At 28.4% G+C, this 15143-nt stretch overlaps 1 protein-coding gene across 1 annotated transcript; it reads right to left on the bottom strand.

The window, feature by feature from the left end:
- Positions 1–10979: 10979 nt before the first annotated feature.
- LOC125814290 (uncharacterized) lies at positions 10980–14619 on the bottom strand. The gene is made up of 6 exons (XM_049493760.1): positions 14380–14619; positions 14079–14135; positions 13852–13934; positions 13392–13591; positions 11924–12040; positions 10980–11162 (listed from the first exon to the last, which is right to left on the bottom strand). Exons 1-6 carry the CDS (start codon positions 14562–14564, stop codon positions 11076–11078), a joined length of 729 nt encoding a protein of 242 aa, XP_049349717.1. The 5' UTR covers positions 14565–14619; the 3' UTR covers positions 10980–11075.
- Positions 14620–15143: the final 524 nt, after the last annotated feature.

The raw sequence follows: 15143 nt of genomic DNA, 5'->3' as shown, positions 1-15143 counted from the left end.
GTGAGCACATAAAATATAAAAGTTGTTGGTATACAATTATGATGAAAACATAATAAAAAAGAAATATGTTGTCATTGAAAATTGAGATTAAAATACAAAATGAGCACAATAAATACTCATTTCAATTGAAATACAAATGTGACTTTGTTGGTATGCCATTATGGTGAATACAAAAAAAAAAAAGTAGAACTTGTTTGTAGATAAAGTGATATTGAAATACAAAACAAGCAAATTAAAATACAAAATTGTCGTCATTTGTGTTCTAAGTAGAAAATTGTGATATTGAAAAATAGAAAATTGTTGATTAAGTTGGATACCTCTAGTAATTCTCTTAGATTCTACCATTGGACGTGATTTAGAGTTTATCAAATCCTAAACGTGATTTCAACTACATACAACAATTTTAAACAAAAATAAAATCATAAAATAAATCTTAAAAAACGAATAAAGATGCATACCTCAATAAAAGGGATTGTGTGAATATCTTTATAAATATATTTTTCAATTTCTTAAAAAAAAAAAAAGGAAGAGAGAGGCGGATTTTGAAATGGAGAAGAATTGGAAGATGTAAATATATTGCAAAAAAAAAAAGAAAAAAAGAAGAAGATGAAAATATGAGAGAGAGAAAATATTCCCTTTATTTTAAACATATGATAGAGGATTAATTGGGAAATGTGTAATTAAGGTGAGATAAAATAAGAAGTAAATTAGGATACATAAGCTTTTCCAAAATAATGACATTTTGATATTTTTACTAATATTTATAAAGTATGGAGGTTTTTACTAATTAAGTTAGACTTTTTGACTTATTTGCTAATTTTCCCATATATATACTAGATAGCAATGGCCCGTGTCAGCACGGGCCCAATATTATTAAGTAAAATTAGTAATTAAGTCATAATACCTAACATAATTAGTCAAAATAACAACACTTTAAAATATTTATTTAAAATGGCAGAATGACAATATTTTTATAAAATAATATGTATTCAGATTTTAGTATTTAAAATTAATTTTATTTATGGAAAGAGTCCTATATTGGACCAAATTATATACCAATAACCGTTTAAAGAAAAAAAAATTAAACCAATACACATTAACCTTTTTTCAACTCCATTCACGTTTCTTCCCCACTTTTCACGTTTCTTCCCCACCTTTCACGTTTCAAGTTTATCTTTCTTCAAGGTGCTAAATTGTTGTTCATCAAGAAATCTTCTTTATTGTTAAATGAAATCTATTTATTAATTCAAAAAGATTTATCGATTGACAAGGTAATTTTCATTATCCATTTTGATTTGATGTTTAAATCACCGATTCTATATATTACGGATTTTCAGCGAATTTTTTAATTTTTATGTGATTTTGTTTAGTTATTCATCAAATAGTTATGATTTTCAATTTTTTCAATTTTTTTGTGATTTTCTTTTAATTTTTCAGATTTTGGAGAATCTAGAAATTCATATGTATGTTTATTTTGTTTGATATTTAATACATTCTAATTTTTGATAATTTCGAAATTCAAATTATCAAAATTTTTGTCTTCATATTTGAGATTTAGTAGATTGTAGTAACTACATTAGCACACATACATCATATATTGTTTGATTTTTTTATACATACATATTTAATAATTTCGCATTTTGCTTATAGGGTTACTAATGCACAAGTTAATACAAATTCAGATTCGATTTTGATGGAAAAAAATCAGAAAAAGAACATAGTAGATGATGAAGAAGAAGAAAGACAGTCAAAGAAGAAGGTTACAGAATTGTATTCATACCACAATTGTATTCTTATTAATTTTTGTTTGTCAATTGTTTTTCTTTTACTCATCATTTGTTTTTTTATTTTAAAATATTGTATTTCTTTTTTAGTTTGTAGTAATTTAAATAGGTATATAATGTATTCGTCACAATTCTATATCTTATGATTGAATACATAATTTATAGAATTGTGACGAATACATTATAAGAAGGGAAATGGAAACTAATTGGTATTCATTTTTTCGTTTAAAATACAAAATCATATTGAAATACAACCTGATATTTGAAATACAAACTTAGTAAGACATATTTTGTATTTTATTTGGCTAAAGCAATATAATTTTATGAATACATAATATATAAAATTGTGCGACGAATACATCACAAGAAGGGGAATACAAAATTATTGGTATTCATTCTGCGTTTGATATACAAAATTATATTGAAATACAACATGATATTTGAAATAAAAACTAAGCTAGAAAATACTTTCTGCAAATTTAAAGTGAAATAATAATATAACAAAATTGGGTATTGAAATATAAATACAATTTATTTTGAATAAACTTATTCTATGTATTATATATGTATTCATCGCAACTGTATTTTTCAATATCATTTCGATCTACAATTAATTTGTATTTATATTTTGGTATATACTACACAACTGCCTTTATTTTTGTACTTGAACTAGAATGCCAAAGAGTTGTATTCATAATAAATCAATACCAACATTTTTTGTATTTTAAATTAGTTATACATATCATTAGGTATTCGAATACATTTCGGATGAACACATATTCAAAGAAGTTCAAACATTTAAATATCCAAAACAGAGGGCATTAGAAATTTTCCAATACTTCCACTCATATAAGATATAAAATAAAAACTACTGTTTCCAAAAAAAAATATGAAATTCTTAAGAACAAAGAAAAAAACACTAGAAAGAAAAATGGCAACATATGCTCTTTCAAAAATGTAACTGATGTTAAATTTTTTTAAAAAATTACCTTTTTTGAAATTTTTTTATTCCATGATTTTCTCTATTCAGTTATTAATTATTTGTATTCTTTCAAATTAATCAAAATAAAATAAATACATAACTCAATCCTTAACAATCTAAAATATTGACATTTTAAATAAATAGTGAAACTATTGCTAAGGAGTCCCATTAAAAGCTAAAATATTGTTGTTTTGAAAATTTTCCCTTATTTTTTTTTTATTAAGTTTGTTTTTACGTGAAATTGGAGAAAAGAAATTTGATAGTTCTAAGGTGGTATTCGTTATGTAAAATGTTAATTTTTCTATATTTGATTAGTTAAAATCTTTGCAATATATTTTCTCTAGAAAATAATTTTTTTTCCTTTTAAAATGAGGAAATGATTTCTATAATAGACGTATGAAAAAAAAAGTTACACATGATATCCTACGTCATTGATAATGTCTTCCTCCGTTTTCAACCACACCTCATCTTTACTCCATAATATGGATCCCCCCCCCCTCTTCATCTCCACCACCACACACATCCCTACCCTCTACCTTCACCTCTTATAGTATTTGTCTAAATTATATAAAAATCCTTTTAGGATAATAATTTTTGCCAACCTATCAAAAACAAGAAAATAAATAAGAAAAATATTTATTTTCCTAGAAATCATTTCTAAAATAATATTTCTAATCTTAACAAACACATCCTAAGTAATTATTAATCATATATTGCATACTAAAAATTGAATACGCTCTCGATCCATAAATAGATATTGATTGTCAAATAATAAATTATTATACTAATGGAAGCACTATACCATTAGATGCTTAAAGCGACACTTTGTACACATATAGAGTGTTACCATTTATATATTAGTGAAAGATGATACATTTTTTTCAATAGTCATCAAGGTTCTTATTTTTAGTTTTTTTACCAAAAACATATTACGGAATAATTTTATTAATTATATTTTAAAATTTATTATTAATATATCATTGTTAAAATAACAATTAGGATAAAAATAAATAAAATGTGCATACTGTACTAATTAATTTAATTTTTGACTCTCAATTATCTAGGAGTTTAACTTGACTATTAGTATTTTATAGAATTACTTAACGAGAATGATAAAGTCAGGCAAAAATAATTAATTTTCTTAATTTAATGACATAAACAAGTAAAATATTATTTTATTATTATAAGAGTAAAATTAAAGATAACATTTACTATTTACTTTATTAATTATAATTAGTGGATATGAATTGATTTTCGAGAAAACTCTCAGCCAATAAGAGGATAACATTTTCCTTGATTCCTATAATTGATTCTTCTCATTATTTTGTCCTTTCTACCATCTCTTCTCATAATATGTTAAGTCGGCTCATTTTTACTTGTCATATTTGGGCTTATATATTCAATAAAAAAATAATTTATAGGTTAATTAATACTAAAAAAATTATTCTTAATATATGCAAATTGACAATAAAAATAAATAAATTATTTTTAAATAATGGACAAGTACGGATGAAGTATGTACTCCCTTCGATCCTTTTGACTTGTGAAATTTTGGCTTGACACACCTCTTAAAAAAATAATGATTGGTATAATGAGTTTATCATTTTACTCTTATTAATTGATAAAGTTTTAAACATATTTACTCACTATACTTAAAAAAAAATATTAATTTAATGTTAATAAATTGAAGGTATAATAGGAGAAAAAGAATTTTAGAAAAAGAATTTTTTCTTGATTTATTAAATATATTTGACAAATAAATAGAAACGGAGAAAGTATCTATGAAATTTATGCCAAATGGAAGAGGGAAAAAACAGAAGTGGACCAAAGCCCACGTCTTATGATACTTATGGCAAATAGAAAAGTGAGGTTCATCATATTATTCAAGGGAAAAGGCATAAATTTCCCCTTCAACTTGTACCGAAAAGTCAGTTACACACTTCACTATTATGGCGACCTATTACACACCTTTACTACTTAAAAGTGAATTTATTTACTCCCTAAAACTGACGTGGCAAAAAAATAAAAAATAAATAAAAAACTGGCGCGTCAGCAAAAATTAAAGTTAAAAAAAGAATTTAAAAAATCAAAATCTTCCTTTCCCCTCCCATTACCCTTTAGAAAAAGAATTAAAAAAGTCAAAATCTTCCATCCCCACCCATTACCCTCTTCTTCTTCATTCTTTAATTTTCATCACTACTTTTTATTTTTCATCACAACCTTAAAGATACACAATGACGTGAGTGTAGTAGTGGTGTTGTTGGTTGTCCAGATTATTTGTTGATTTTTCAGATCTGAAAGTATGGAGCTTTTTGGAACTTCATCGGAGCCATGGCTGAAGCTTTGAGCTTGCCGACGCACCTTTAAAACAAATCAAAAGAATAAAATCGCAAAGGGATAAGGTAAGGGGGTTTGGTTTGGTGTTTGTTGGTGATTGATTTGGATTTTGAGTGGCTGTTTTGTGGTGGTTGTTGGCTGATGGTTCGTCAAAAAAGAAGAACAAATGGCGTTGTGGAGGTGGACTTATGGTGGTGATGGGTTGGTTGCTCTTCGCCGGAGAAGACAAAGAAAATTCTTGTATAAATTCAAATGAATGATTTCTCCGATGAGATTAGAGAAAGTGGGTGGGATTATAAAAAAGATACAACTATTAGAGAATTTTAATAATTAATTAGAGATTAATTAGTGTAAAATAGAGTTAACAAAAAGAAAGTTAATTAATAAAGAAAAGAAAACAAAAAGAATAGAAAAAATTATAAAATTTGACGTGGCACTGACATGGCGATGACGTGGCAGCGAGTGTAATACACTACATGCTGTGAGTAGGGGTGTACATAGGTCGGGTTGGTTTGGTTTTTTATCAAAAAAAAAACCAAACCAATTATGTCGGTTTATTAAGTTTATAAACCAAATCGAACCAATATAAATCGGTTTTTTCGGTTTCGGTTTTATTCGATTCTTTCGATTTTATCGGTTTTATCGGTTTTTTTAAAGAGTATTTAGGTTTTACAATAGGAGAAGTCAATATTCATCTCTCCCTCTTCATACAAGCTAGAGGTGTTTTTAGTACAAGAATAACCTTTATTCTACATTTGGACAACTATTTGGTTTCTGGCCAATTTAATGCAGACATAATCATTTCATATGTTACACATATCTATTGGCTGTCAAACAAATTACTTAAACTCTTTGATAGAGTCATTCACTATTGTAAGTGGAATGCAAGTGTTTTTTTTTTCTCTTATGGCTCCATATGTATTGATAGGTACATAAATGCATGTATATACTCAATTGGTTAAGTGACAATTGTAGTTTCTACCTGAATGTCATTAAGTGGCATCAATTGAATATGTTAGTCAATGCACAATTGCACATATGAAATTATGTGCATTGGAACGGCAAGCTTAGAGCTAATTAAAAACAGAACTCAAAAGAGTAGCCAAGAAATACCAATACCAACTGCAAACCCACAAGCTTCGACTAGACCCAATCACAGAATTAAGCAACAGACCCAGGAAAGGGAGCAATAAAGCAAAAACCTCAAAAAAGTAGCATAAAAATGCCAACAGACCACGAATCTTCAAAGTTTTTAACTCGATATTATGCCGACTCAAGGAAACGACTAAGAACAATTAAGAAACAATACCCATCACGCTAAGACATCATCAACCCAACAGCAAACTAAAGCAAACAACCACAGAATGAGGATTTTATAACATCAGAAGACAACACATCGAGATAGAAGAAGATACAAAGAGAAACGCCACCTGACAACTACTCAATAACCCATCATCCTGACAACTGCTCAATAACCATTTCATTTCAATCTGATTTCTACAAGTTTTGATTATCAAAATCTCACATGATCAGCAGGAGCAAATATCTTATAAAAAATAAGTCTATTTAACATTGAAAATTAAAAACACAACACTTCACATTATGTTTGTAAAATATCCTCTTAAAAACCCAACAAAAGAACTGCAAAGCTACTCCAATAATCTTCAACTACCATGATCCAGCTGCATATTTTCTTCATCCAAACTAATATATACTCAAAAGGTCACCTAGACATGCATTCTGAAAGAAAGAAAATTATCAGCACGTGAACAAGTAACTAGCCTTTTAAATTAACTTTGTTAGATAATAAAGAACTATAAAACGCCATTTCAATAAAGGGAAAGGAAATACCTATATATCAAAAGATTTGCAAAAAGCTATTTCATTAAACTAATCGATACTCAAAGGAGCACCTGGACATTCTGAAAGGAAAAGAATTATTAGCACATAAATGAGTAATTAGATATTGAATCATTTGTCAACTCAACTTTGTTAGATCGCAACTAGCATAAAGTTGTTTTCAAAGTAGAAAATTAATATCAAAGATGGAGAATTAAGAATTAAATTAGTAAATTACCTTTTTCAACTTCTTCAATTTTCTGAACTTCCTCCAAATAATCTTGAACCTTCCATTCTTTAGAAGGTGACCATATCCATTGTTGAGTGCAAATAAGAGCTTCTACTGTCTTTGGTGATAAAGAACTTCGATATGAATCAAGAATACGACCACCTGTACTGAAGGCTGATTCAGATGCAACAATGGACACGGGAATAGAAAGAACATCCCTTGCCATTTTTGAAATAGTTGGATATCTATTCGATGAAGCTTTCCACCAAGTCAAGATATTAAAATCTTTTGGCTTCTCTACATTATCCATCAAATATTGATCAAGCTCAGATTTTTTTTCAATGTTTTCCTCATTTTCTAAATGTTTCTCCCATTGAGAATGCAATATATCATCAACTTCACCCATCATGTTAGTGTCACCTCCAATGTTATTTGTAAAAGTTTCAGTCGAAGAATAATTATAGTGATTATACAAACGTTTCAAGACACCTTCCACATTATCTGCCTTTAATTTTCCCAATAAGAAGCCATATGATTTGCTAAGAATAAAATTGACATATCGCATCTTATACCTAGGATCCAACACAATGGCAATGAACAACAATATGTTCAAATTCTCAGGTTTCTCAATATTCTCCCAATATTTATCAAACTTAACCTTCATCCTTCCAGCCATATCAATCAAAATAAGATCTTCACTACAAGAGTACTTCAATATAGAACTTCGAACATTAAAAAATTCATGGAAGAATATATTAGAAGTAACATATAAGCTCCCTGAAAATTTTAAAGTAGACTGATAGAAGATTTTAAGAAACTTTATAAAACCTTTCACAAGCTGCCAATCATTTGTAGTTGGATGTCCTTTCAATTCACTTTGAAGACAATACTTTCGATAGTTATGATCATCCACGTACATTCTTGCAAAGGCCTTTTCAAAATTTACAGCGGTTTCTAACATTGTATATGTAGAATTCCACCTAGTTTCAACATCAAGACTTAATAGACCATGAGTGTCTAGCTTAGTCTTCTCAACATATGACTTGAAAGAGGCAAACCTAGAAGCAGAAGACTTGACATAGTTCACTGCATTCCTTATGCGAGAAATTGGCTCAATTTGTTCATCTAAACCTTCTTTTACAATTATGTTCAAAATATGAGCATTACATCTAACATGTAAAAATTCATTTCTCAATATGACCCCTTTCCAATCATCAATACGTGCCTTCAAATGCTTAATGGCAGCATCATTGGCAGATGCATTATCTAGAGTCACTGTAAACAAGTTTTCAATTTCCCAATCCAACAAACATGCTTCAATACCTTTAGCTATAGTCTCACCCTTGTGATCCGGAGTTTGGAAAAAATTAAGAATTTTTTTCTGTAAGTTCCATTCATCATCAATCCAATGAGCAGTCACGACCATATAAGTCAAATTTTGAAGTGATGTCCATGTATCACTAGTAATACATATATGTTGATTCTTGACAAGTTTTTTAAGCTTCTCTTTCTCTTCTTGATAGATCTTCAAACAATGTCTAGCCACAGTTACCCGTGAAGGTAATTCAAAATTAGGCAAAGCTTTGGCCATCAATTTTTTAAAACCTTCCCCTTCAACAACTTTAAATGGTTGTTCATCAATAATGACAAATTCAGCGATGGCTCTCCTGATATCCTCCACATTGTACACAACCTTTTCTATAGAACTTGTTCCATTTTCTTGTCCCCCTACTTTGATTGGGACAGATTTCAAAGTTGTTTGCCTTTTATCAACAAATCTAAAGGGAGATTTGAGACATTTGTCATTTAAATGTGACCACAATACAGAGGTTCCATTTGTTTTTGTCTCAGCAGCAAAGTGTTTTACACAATAGTTACATTTTGCTCTTTGTTTACCTCCTTTAGCAATAAATTTAACAAAGTGATCCCAAATCTGTGACGTTTCTCTCCCAGTATTACCATTTGTAGGAATGGAATCTATTGGGGTTGTTCTTTTTTGCTTTTTGGGAGGAGTGCGGAGATGAGAAGTGCTTTTACCTTTCTTTTGAGGTATTGATACAACTGGAGGACTGTCGATAATCATTTCTACATCAATTCCAACCGTATTCTCCATCTAAGGAAGCAAAACACAAAAAAATAAGACTTGTAGCAGCAGTCAACAACGATTCAAAATAAAGTTACTCATTTGCAAGAAAAAGTAAGTGGCGAACTTCATTGATAAATTTACATTTGCAAGAAAAAGAAAAAGAAAAATATACCTGACTATCTACAGACGAGTGGATGAATGAGAAGAATGAGCAAATGAAGATTGAGCAGCTCTCTGGAAAGTGGAAAGATTGCAAAGTGGAAAGTGAGAAATGAGAATATGACTAGTTTCTAGAGTTTTAATTTTTAGGTTTATATTGGGCTTGGATCATTTCACCAATTACAAGTTATAAGCCCAAATCTGAATATATATCTAATTTGTACATATTGAAAATTAATAAAACTAATTTTAAAATATTTACAAAATAGATTATATAAATATTTTTATGTATAAAAAGTTAAAATTATATATGTATTATGTTGGTTTGGGTTGGATTCGGTTTGACTTTTTTTTATATTAATACCAAACCAAACCAAGAATGGTCGGTTTTTTTTTTTCAACGCCAAACCAATCAAACCAAACCATAAGTCGGTTTTTTTTCTCGGTTTGACTTGGTTCATCGGTTCGGTTTGACTTTATGGTTCGGTTTGTACACCCCTAGCTGTGAGAGTGGTGTTACACGTCTCAGGGAGTAAATAAATTCACTTTTAAGTAGTAAAGGTGTGTAATAGGTCGTCATAATAGTTGAAGTGTGTAACTGACTTTTCGGTATAAGTTGAAGGGGGAATTTATGCCTTTTCCCTATTATTCAATGACATGGCAGTATTTGTAATTAAATAAAAAAAGATTGGACTTTTCTTAAAACTCTTGCTGAGGTACAAAAAACAAAGCAAGAAATACAACTTTTTGAAGCAAGTTTATCTTGCAAAATCTTTTATAAGACTTAATAACATTTATGGCAAATAGGAAGTGGGACCCATCATATCCACCATGGGCAGGGCATAGTTTGTAATTAAATAGAAAAAAGAGGATCTTTTTAAGAGCTCTTGTTTAGGTTCAAATAACAATGCAAAAGTTATAACATTTTTAAGCAAGCTTATTTTGCAATTTTTTTAAAAGACTTTAATACCTCCAAACTTTAATTTAATGTCAGAAAATTGATATGTTGAATAGGACTTGAAACTATCTCTTCTATATAAGTATAAATAAATATAAATATATATCTGATTTTCTTTTATTGCCCATCCATGGAGGAATTGTTTGTTTATAAAAGGGAACGAGTATTATTTAGAGATACAAAATTAGGAGTAAAATTACTCGTTTTAGAAGAATAACTTATTTTCCTTACCCTTCACGAGGTAGGAGTATAGTCTGCATATATTCTATCCTCCTCATGCCTTGTGAAATTTCACTTGTTGTTATTGTAGAAGAAAAAGAAAAACTAATATTTTTCAAAAAATAATAAGATTCTTTTTTTATAAAATATATGTAGTCCGATAAAATATATATATACAATTAGATAAAAATATATAATTGACATATAAAAAACATACAATATGTTGTTGCATATCTAATAACTTTGATGACTATGAGTTTGGCGATAAGTTCAGAATCTATAAACTCTAAATTCTAACTTCTTCTCTTAATTGAATATATATAAGCAAAGGAATCAGACACATTTCAACCAATTAAAAAGTAAATATGATTAAATCAAATATTACAAGAATTAAAACTACTATTAGTATTTATCAAAAATCAAATGACTAGAAGTGTTATAAACCTATATAGAGGGACCTATATTTATTTTAATACAAGGTGTTATAAACTTTTATTGGCCTCCTCTTTAGCGGATTCAACCAACTTCTTCTCTGAGATCTCTTCCGCTTTAAGCCCCACCTCTTGTACCTGCATTTAGACAAAATAATTTACGTATATTATTTATATTAGTTTATTTCCCAAAAAATAATATTTAGAAATAACTTAATTTTAAATATTTTATAATTTTATCATCAGAGAAAATTAATTTTAAACTTTATCAAATTACGTCATATAAATTGAAACAAAAAAGTGTTATGTATTGTTCTCTTAAACACGATATTAACTAATACACGATTTTATTAAAATAGGTAGGATTATAAAAAGGAAAATTTGAAAAAAGAAAACATAATTTTCTTGTTTTTTTTTTTTATATATATATCTTGTTGGACAAGGAGAAAGAAAATGCAATTCTAATATGGAGGAACTAGGAAAATTAGATTATAGTAGGATAAAAGTCTAATATTGAATAAGTCAAACTTGATGAACAATTTGTATTTGGTTATATTGAAGAAGATAAAGGTTAACAAAACTATGAATTTTCTATTAAAGCAATTTTATATGATAGTTGTCTAAGTTTGATTCCTAATCCTTGATAGAAAGGAGATTTAAGAAGAAATTTAAAAATAATATCAGTCCCAAGGATTATTTTTTTCTTTTTAAAGGTCAACAAACATTAATTTTAAATCGTGACTTTGACCAAATACAAATTGTTACTGATCCCTCGTTTCAAAGTTGCACTCTAGCTAGAAGTAACGTGGGATTAATTAATAATCAAGTGTGCTAATAACCAGGAAGCTGTTAATTAATTAACAAAGATTATCATTAAGAGAATAATTAATTAATCAAACCTTATCTTTCAAATCTTCAGCTGAATGAGCAACCTTGGCTGTTTTTTCTGAGAGATCTTTGAGTTGTTCTTTTGGCAAATCAACTTCTTCAACCAACTCTACGTCCTCCCCTTGGATCTATATATAAATATATATACAAATATAATTTCATTATTTTGCACCATTAGTGAAGAAACTCTTCAAATAAATTTAACGGATTAAAGTTTTATACATTGATCGTTGAAATATTTTAGCATTGCAATTTAACTCATATAGCAAGTTTTCAATCTTTATCACTTTGTTTTTCGGATTATTATATCGACTTGATATGAAGAGTTACTTATTGTTATAGGTCAATCTTATCTGATGGTATAAAGATTTAGCACATCGTTGATCGACAGAACTTAACTCAAATGTAATATAGTATGATATGAAAAATCAAGTAATTGTGGCTTGATATAACTGGTCAAATGTATTGATCGTGAAAAAAATATGATATTATCTCTGTATATAATTAAAATAGTTAAACAATATATCTTGATAGAGGATTAATTTATTGAGAGGTAGATATGGTTAATTAGAAAAGGAAATCTTAAAAAGAAAGCAAATTTTCTTGGTTTATTTGACTATTTCCTTTGGACAATTCAAGGAGAAAGCAAATTAATTAGTATGATAATCTTATGTTCAAGTCATAGTCGATGAACACTAGAAGAGTTTTTAATTTGTTTATATCGAAGATTAGGCTAATCAAATTATGAACTTTATATTAAAGCAATTGTTTGGTCAGACTGTGATAGTTGTATAATTAAGTTTGGCTCTTGGCTGGAAGAGAGATTAGAGGATGATTAATCCATATATCAAATCTATTACCGATTTTATTAACTAGGGATGATAGTATTTTTATCCTTAAATTCTTGATAAATTTTGATTCTAGTCTGACTCAACACATTTAACATTAAATTAATTAAAATTTGTATTTTTATCTCTTTAGGCAGAAAATATATTACATTTGACTATTCATAAAACTAAATTATTGTCAAGCGGTCAAATGAAGTAACAATACAAATTTAACATAATACATCAATAATTAAAATAATTAAATGATGGAATTGTTAACAACTATCGTAAATTTGTGAATATACACAAATATATGGTTATCATCAAAAGTACACAATTTTTAACTAATTGAAAGTTTAATGTGTTCTATATTTCTATATTATAAAGACTAAATCAGAATTCATCAATAAGTGTTATGGACTAAAGATAATTAATCTAAATTTCCAAAGTTATCTTTTTGAAATGTATAAGTCAATAATTGCTAGATCTAAAGAAATAAATTTTTAATTAGAACAAGAATTGAAACGTACCTACTCCCCAAAAGTAAAAGATAAGAATAATTAATAAAGTTATAATTAGTGCTTGCACGCTAGGAATTAAGGGAGGTGTTTAATTAAATTAATTAAGAAATTAGTGGAGTAGTTAGAAAAACCTGATCAATGAAATCTCCAGCAGCATGAGCAACCTCAGCTGTATCTTCAGAGAAATCTTCAACAGCTTTAAGAACATTTTTGAGTTGGCTTTCTGGTAAAACACTCCCAATATGTTCAGCTACTTCATCTATTTTCTCAGCCATCATCTCCACCCCATCTACCACTTCTTCTATTGTTTCTATTACATCTTCCACCTTATCTGTTCGACACCAGATATAATATAATTAAGTAAATAAAATATGTGTTATAATCGTTTATATAATGTGTATACAACACAACATGATATATCGGAGAATATAATACAAGAGTGATCAGGAGGTATGTCGTGTGCATGGGACATAATGTAATTAAGTAATTAGTATATAAAGTATTTTTCTCTTATAACTTAAAATTTTAAACGAGATATTCTATCAAATTCGATAAAGTAGTAATAGTAAACTTTTTGGTTAGGAATGTTACTTTTGATTTGCAATAATGAACCCCATTTGAGGCGGAAGAATGGTAAAGCTATTGATAGTAGGATTCCTATAACCCAGCCAGTCCTGCACCAATAAAAAAGATTTTTTAAAAAAGTAATTATTAAAAGCCATTAATAGGTTTATTTGAGAAGTTGAATTATACTTTTATTTGTTTATTTAATATTTTTAGTAGAAGATGAGATCAGATCTGATAAATGTTAAACTTACAATGGATTTGAAGAGGGAGGAGTAGGCAAGGAACCATTGCAGCATACCACAAACTTCCTATAGGCAAAAAAAAAATAAATTAAATGAGGACCTATAACTTGGTGCGCAAAGCATTCTGCGTTCATGCAGGGTCAGAAAAGGGCAGCACCCAAGGGGCATGATGTAGAATTGTAGAAAATCATTAATGACTGTTTCCACGACTTGAATTCGTTATCAATATGTCAGAGAAGAGGGACAACTTTACCGTTGCTCCAAAACAGATCGAGAAAGAAAGGGGGAAAAAACACAAGATTATGTGTACCTCTTAATTATATCACCATGTAGACGTCCTTTTGTGGAGGTGAAAAGTGACAAGCTATGTTGTTGGCCTCCAAAGCATTTGAGATTAAGTTCTTTCAAGCTAAAACTACTATTAGAGCTATAATGGGACTTGCAGGCATTGTTCATACTTGTACAACTTTGCAAAATACTAATGGATTTTGTCATCGATATGTAATTATGGATCGAATAATATGTTGGTAATCAAGAGTTTTTATGTTTGGGTTTTTACAAAGAGAAGAAAACTTGATATATATAGAATACTTGAGAGTTGAGATTCAAGTCAATTGGCAAATTTTTATAATACTAGTAGTAATCTAGAAATTAATAGACTAATGTGCTATTCACGTGGAGGAAAGAACAAATCAACACACAAAGGATATTATATTAAAGAATTGAATTAATAATTAGTATAGATGTATAGGCATTAGGAGGAGAAAAAGAAAAGCAAAGTAACCAATATATTACAAGTTGTTTCATTTGGTGCAAATTTGACTAGTAGATAACTTCATTCTATGCACATTATTTTACGACGAAGGTACTAAGAAAGTTCTAAACCCATAAAACAAGATAATAATGGTCAAATGTATGTCTATATAGAAGTACAATGTTCAATTTGTCACTTTTTTTATTTTATTAAATTAATTAACTTTATTGACCGTGAAAAAACTTTTAAAATGTTATATACTGAAAATTGAATATGTTGTAATAATAAGCGACTTATTTTGTTTTATTGGATTCTTATTT

This window comes from Solanum verrucosum, unplaced genomic scaffold, assembly GCF_900185275.1.
Source record: "Solanum verrucosum unplaced genomic scaffold, falcon-dt-bn FXZP01000230.1, whole genome shotgun sequence".
Lineage (NCBI taxonomy): Eukaryota > Viridiplantae > Streptophyta > Magnoliopsida > Solanales > Solanaceae > Solanum > Solanum verrucosum.
This window is presented reverse-complemented; position numbering and strand designations above follow the sequence as displayed.

Bases quoted from the DNA above. Each gene is read 5' to 3' on its own strand.
- LOC125814290 (XM_049493760.1), bottom strand. From the start codon at position 14,564: ATGACAAAATCCATTAGTATTTTGCAAAGTTGTACAAGTATGAACAAT. The intron at 14,136-14,379 runs GTACACATAATC...TTTTGCCTATAG, and splicing joins CATGGTGATATAATTAAGAG to GAAGTTTGTGGTATGCTGCA. The intron at 13,592-13,851 runs GTAACATTCCTA...GGTGTCGAACAG, and splicing joins TTCATTATTGCAAATCAAAA to ATAAGGTGGAAGATGTAATA.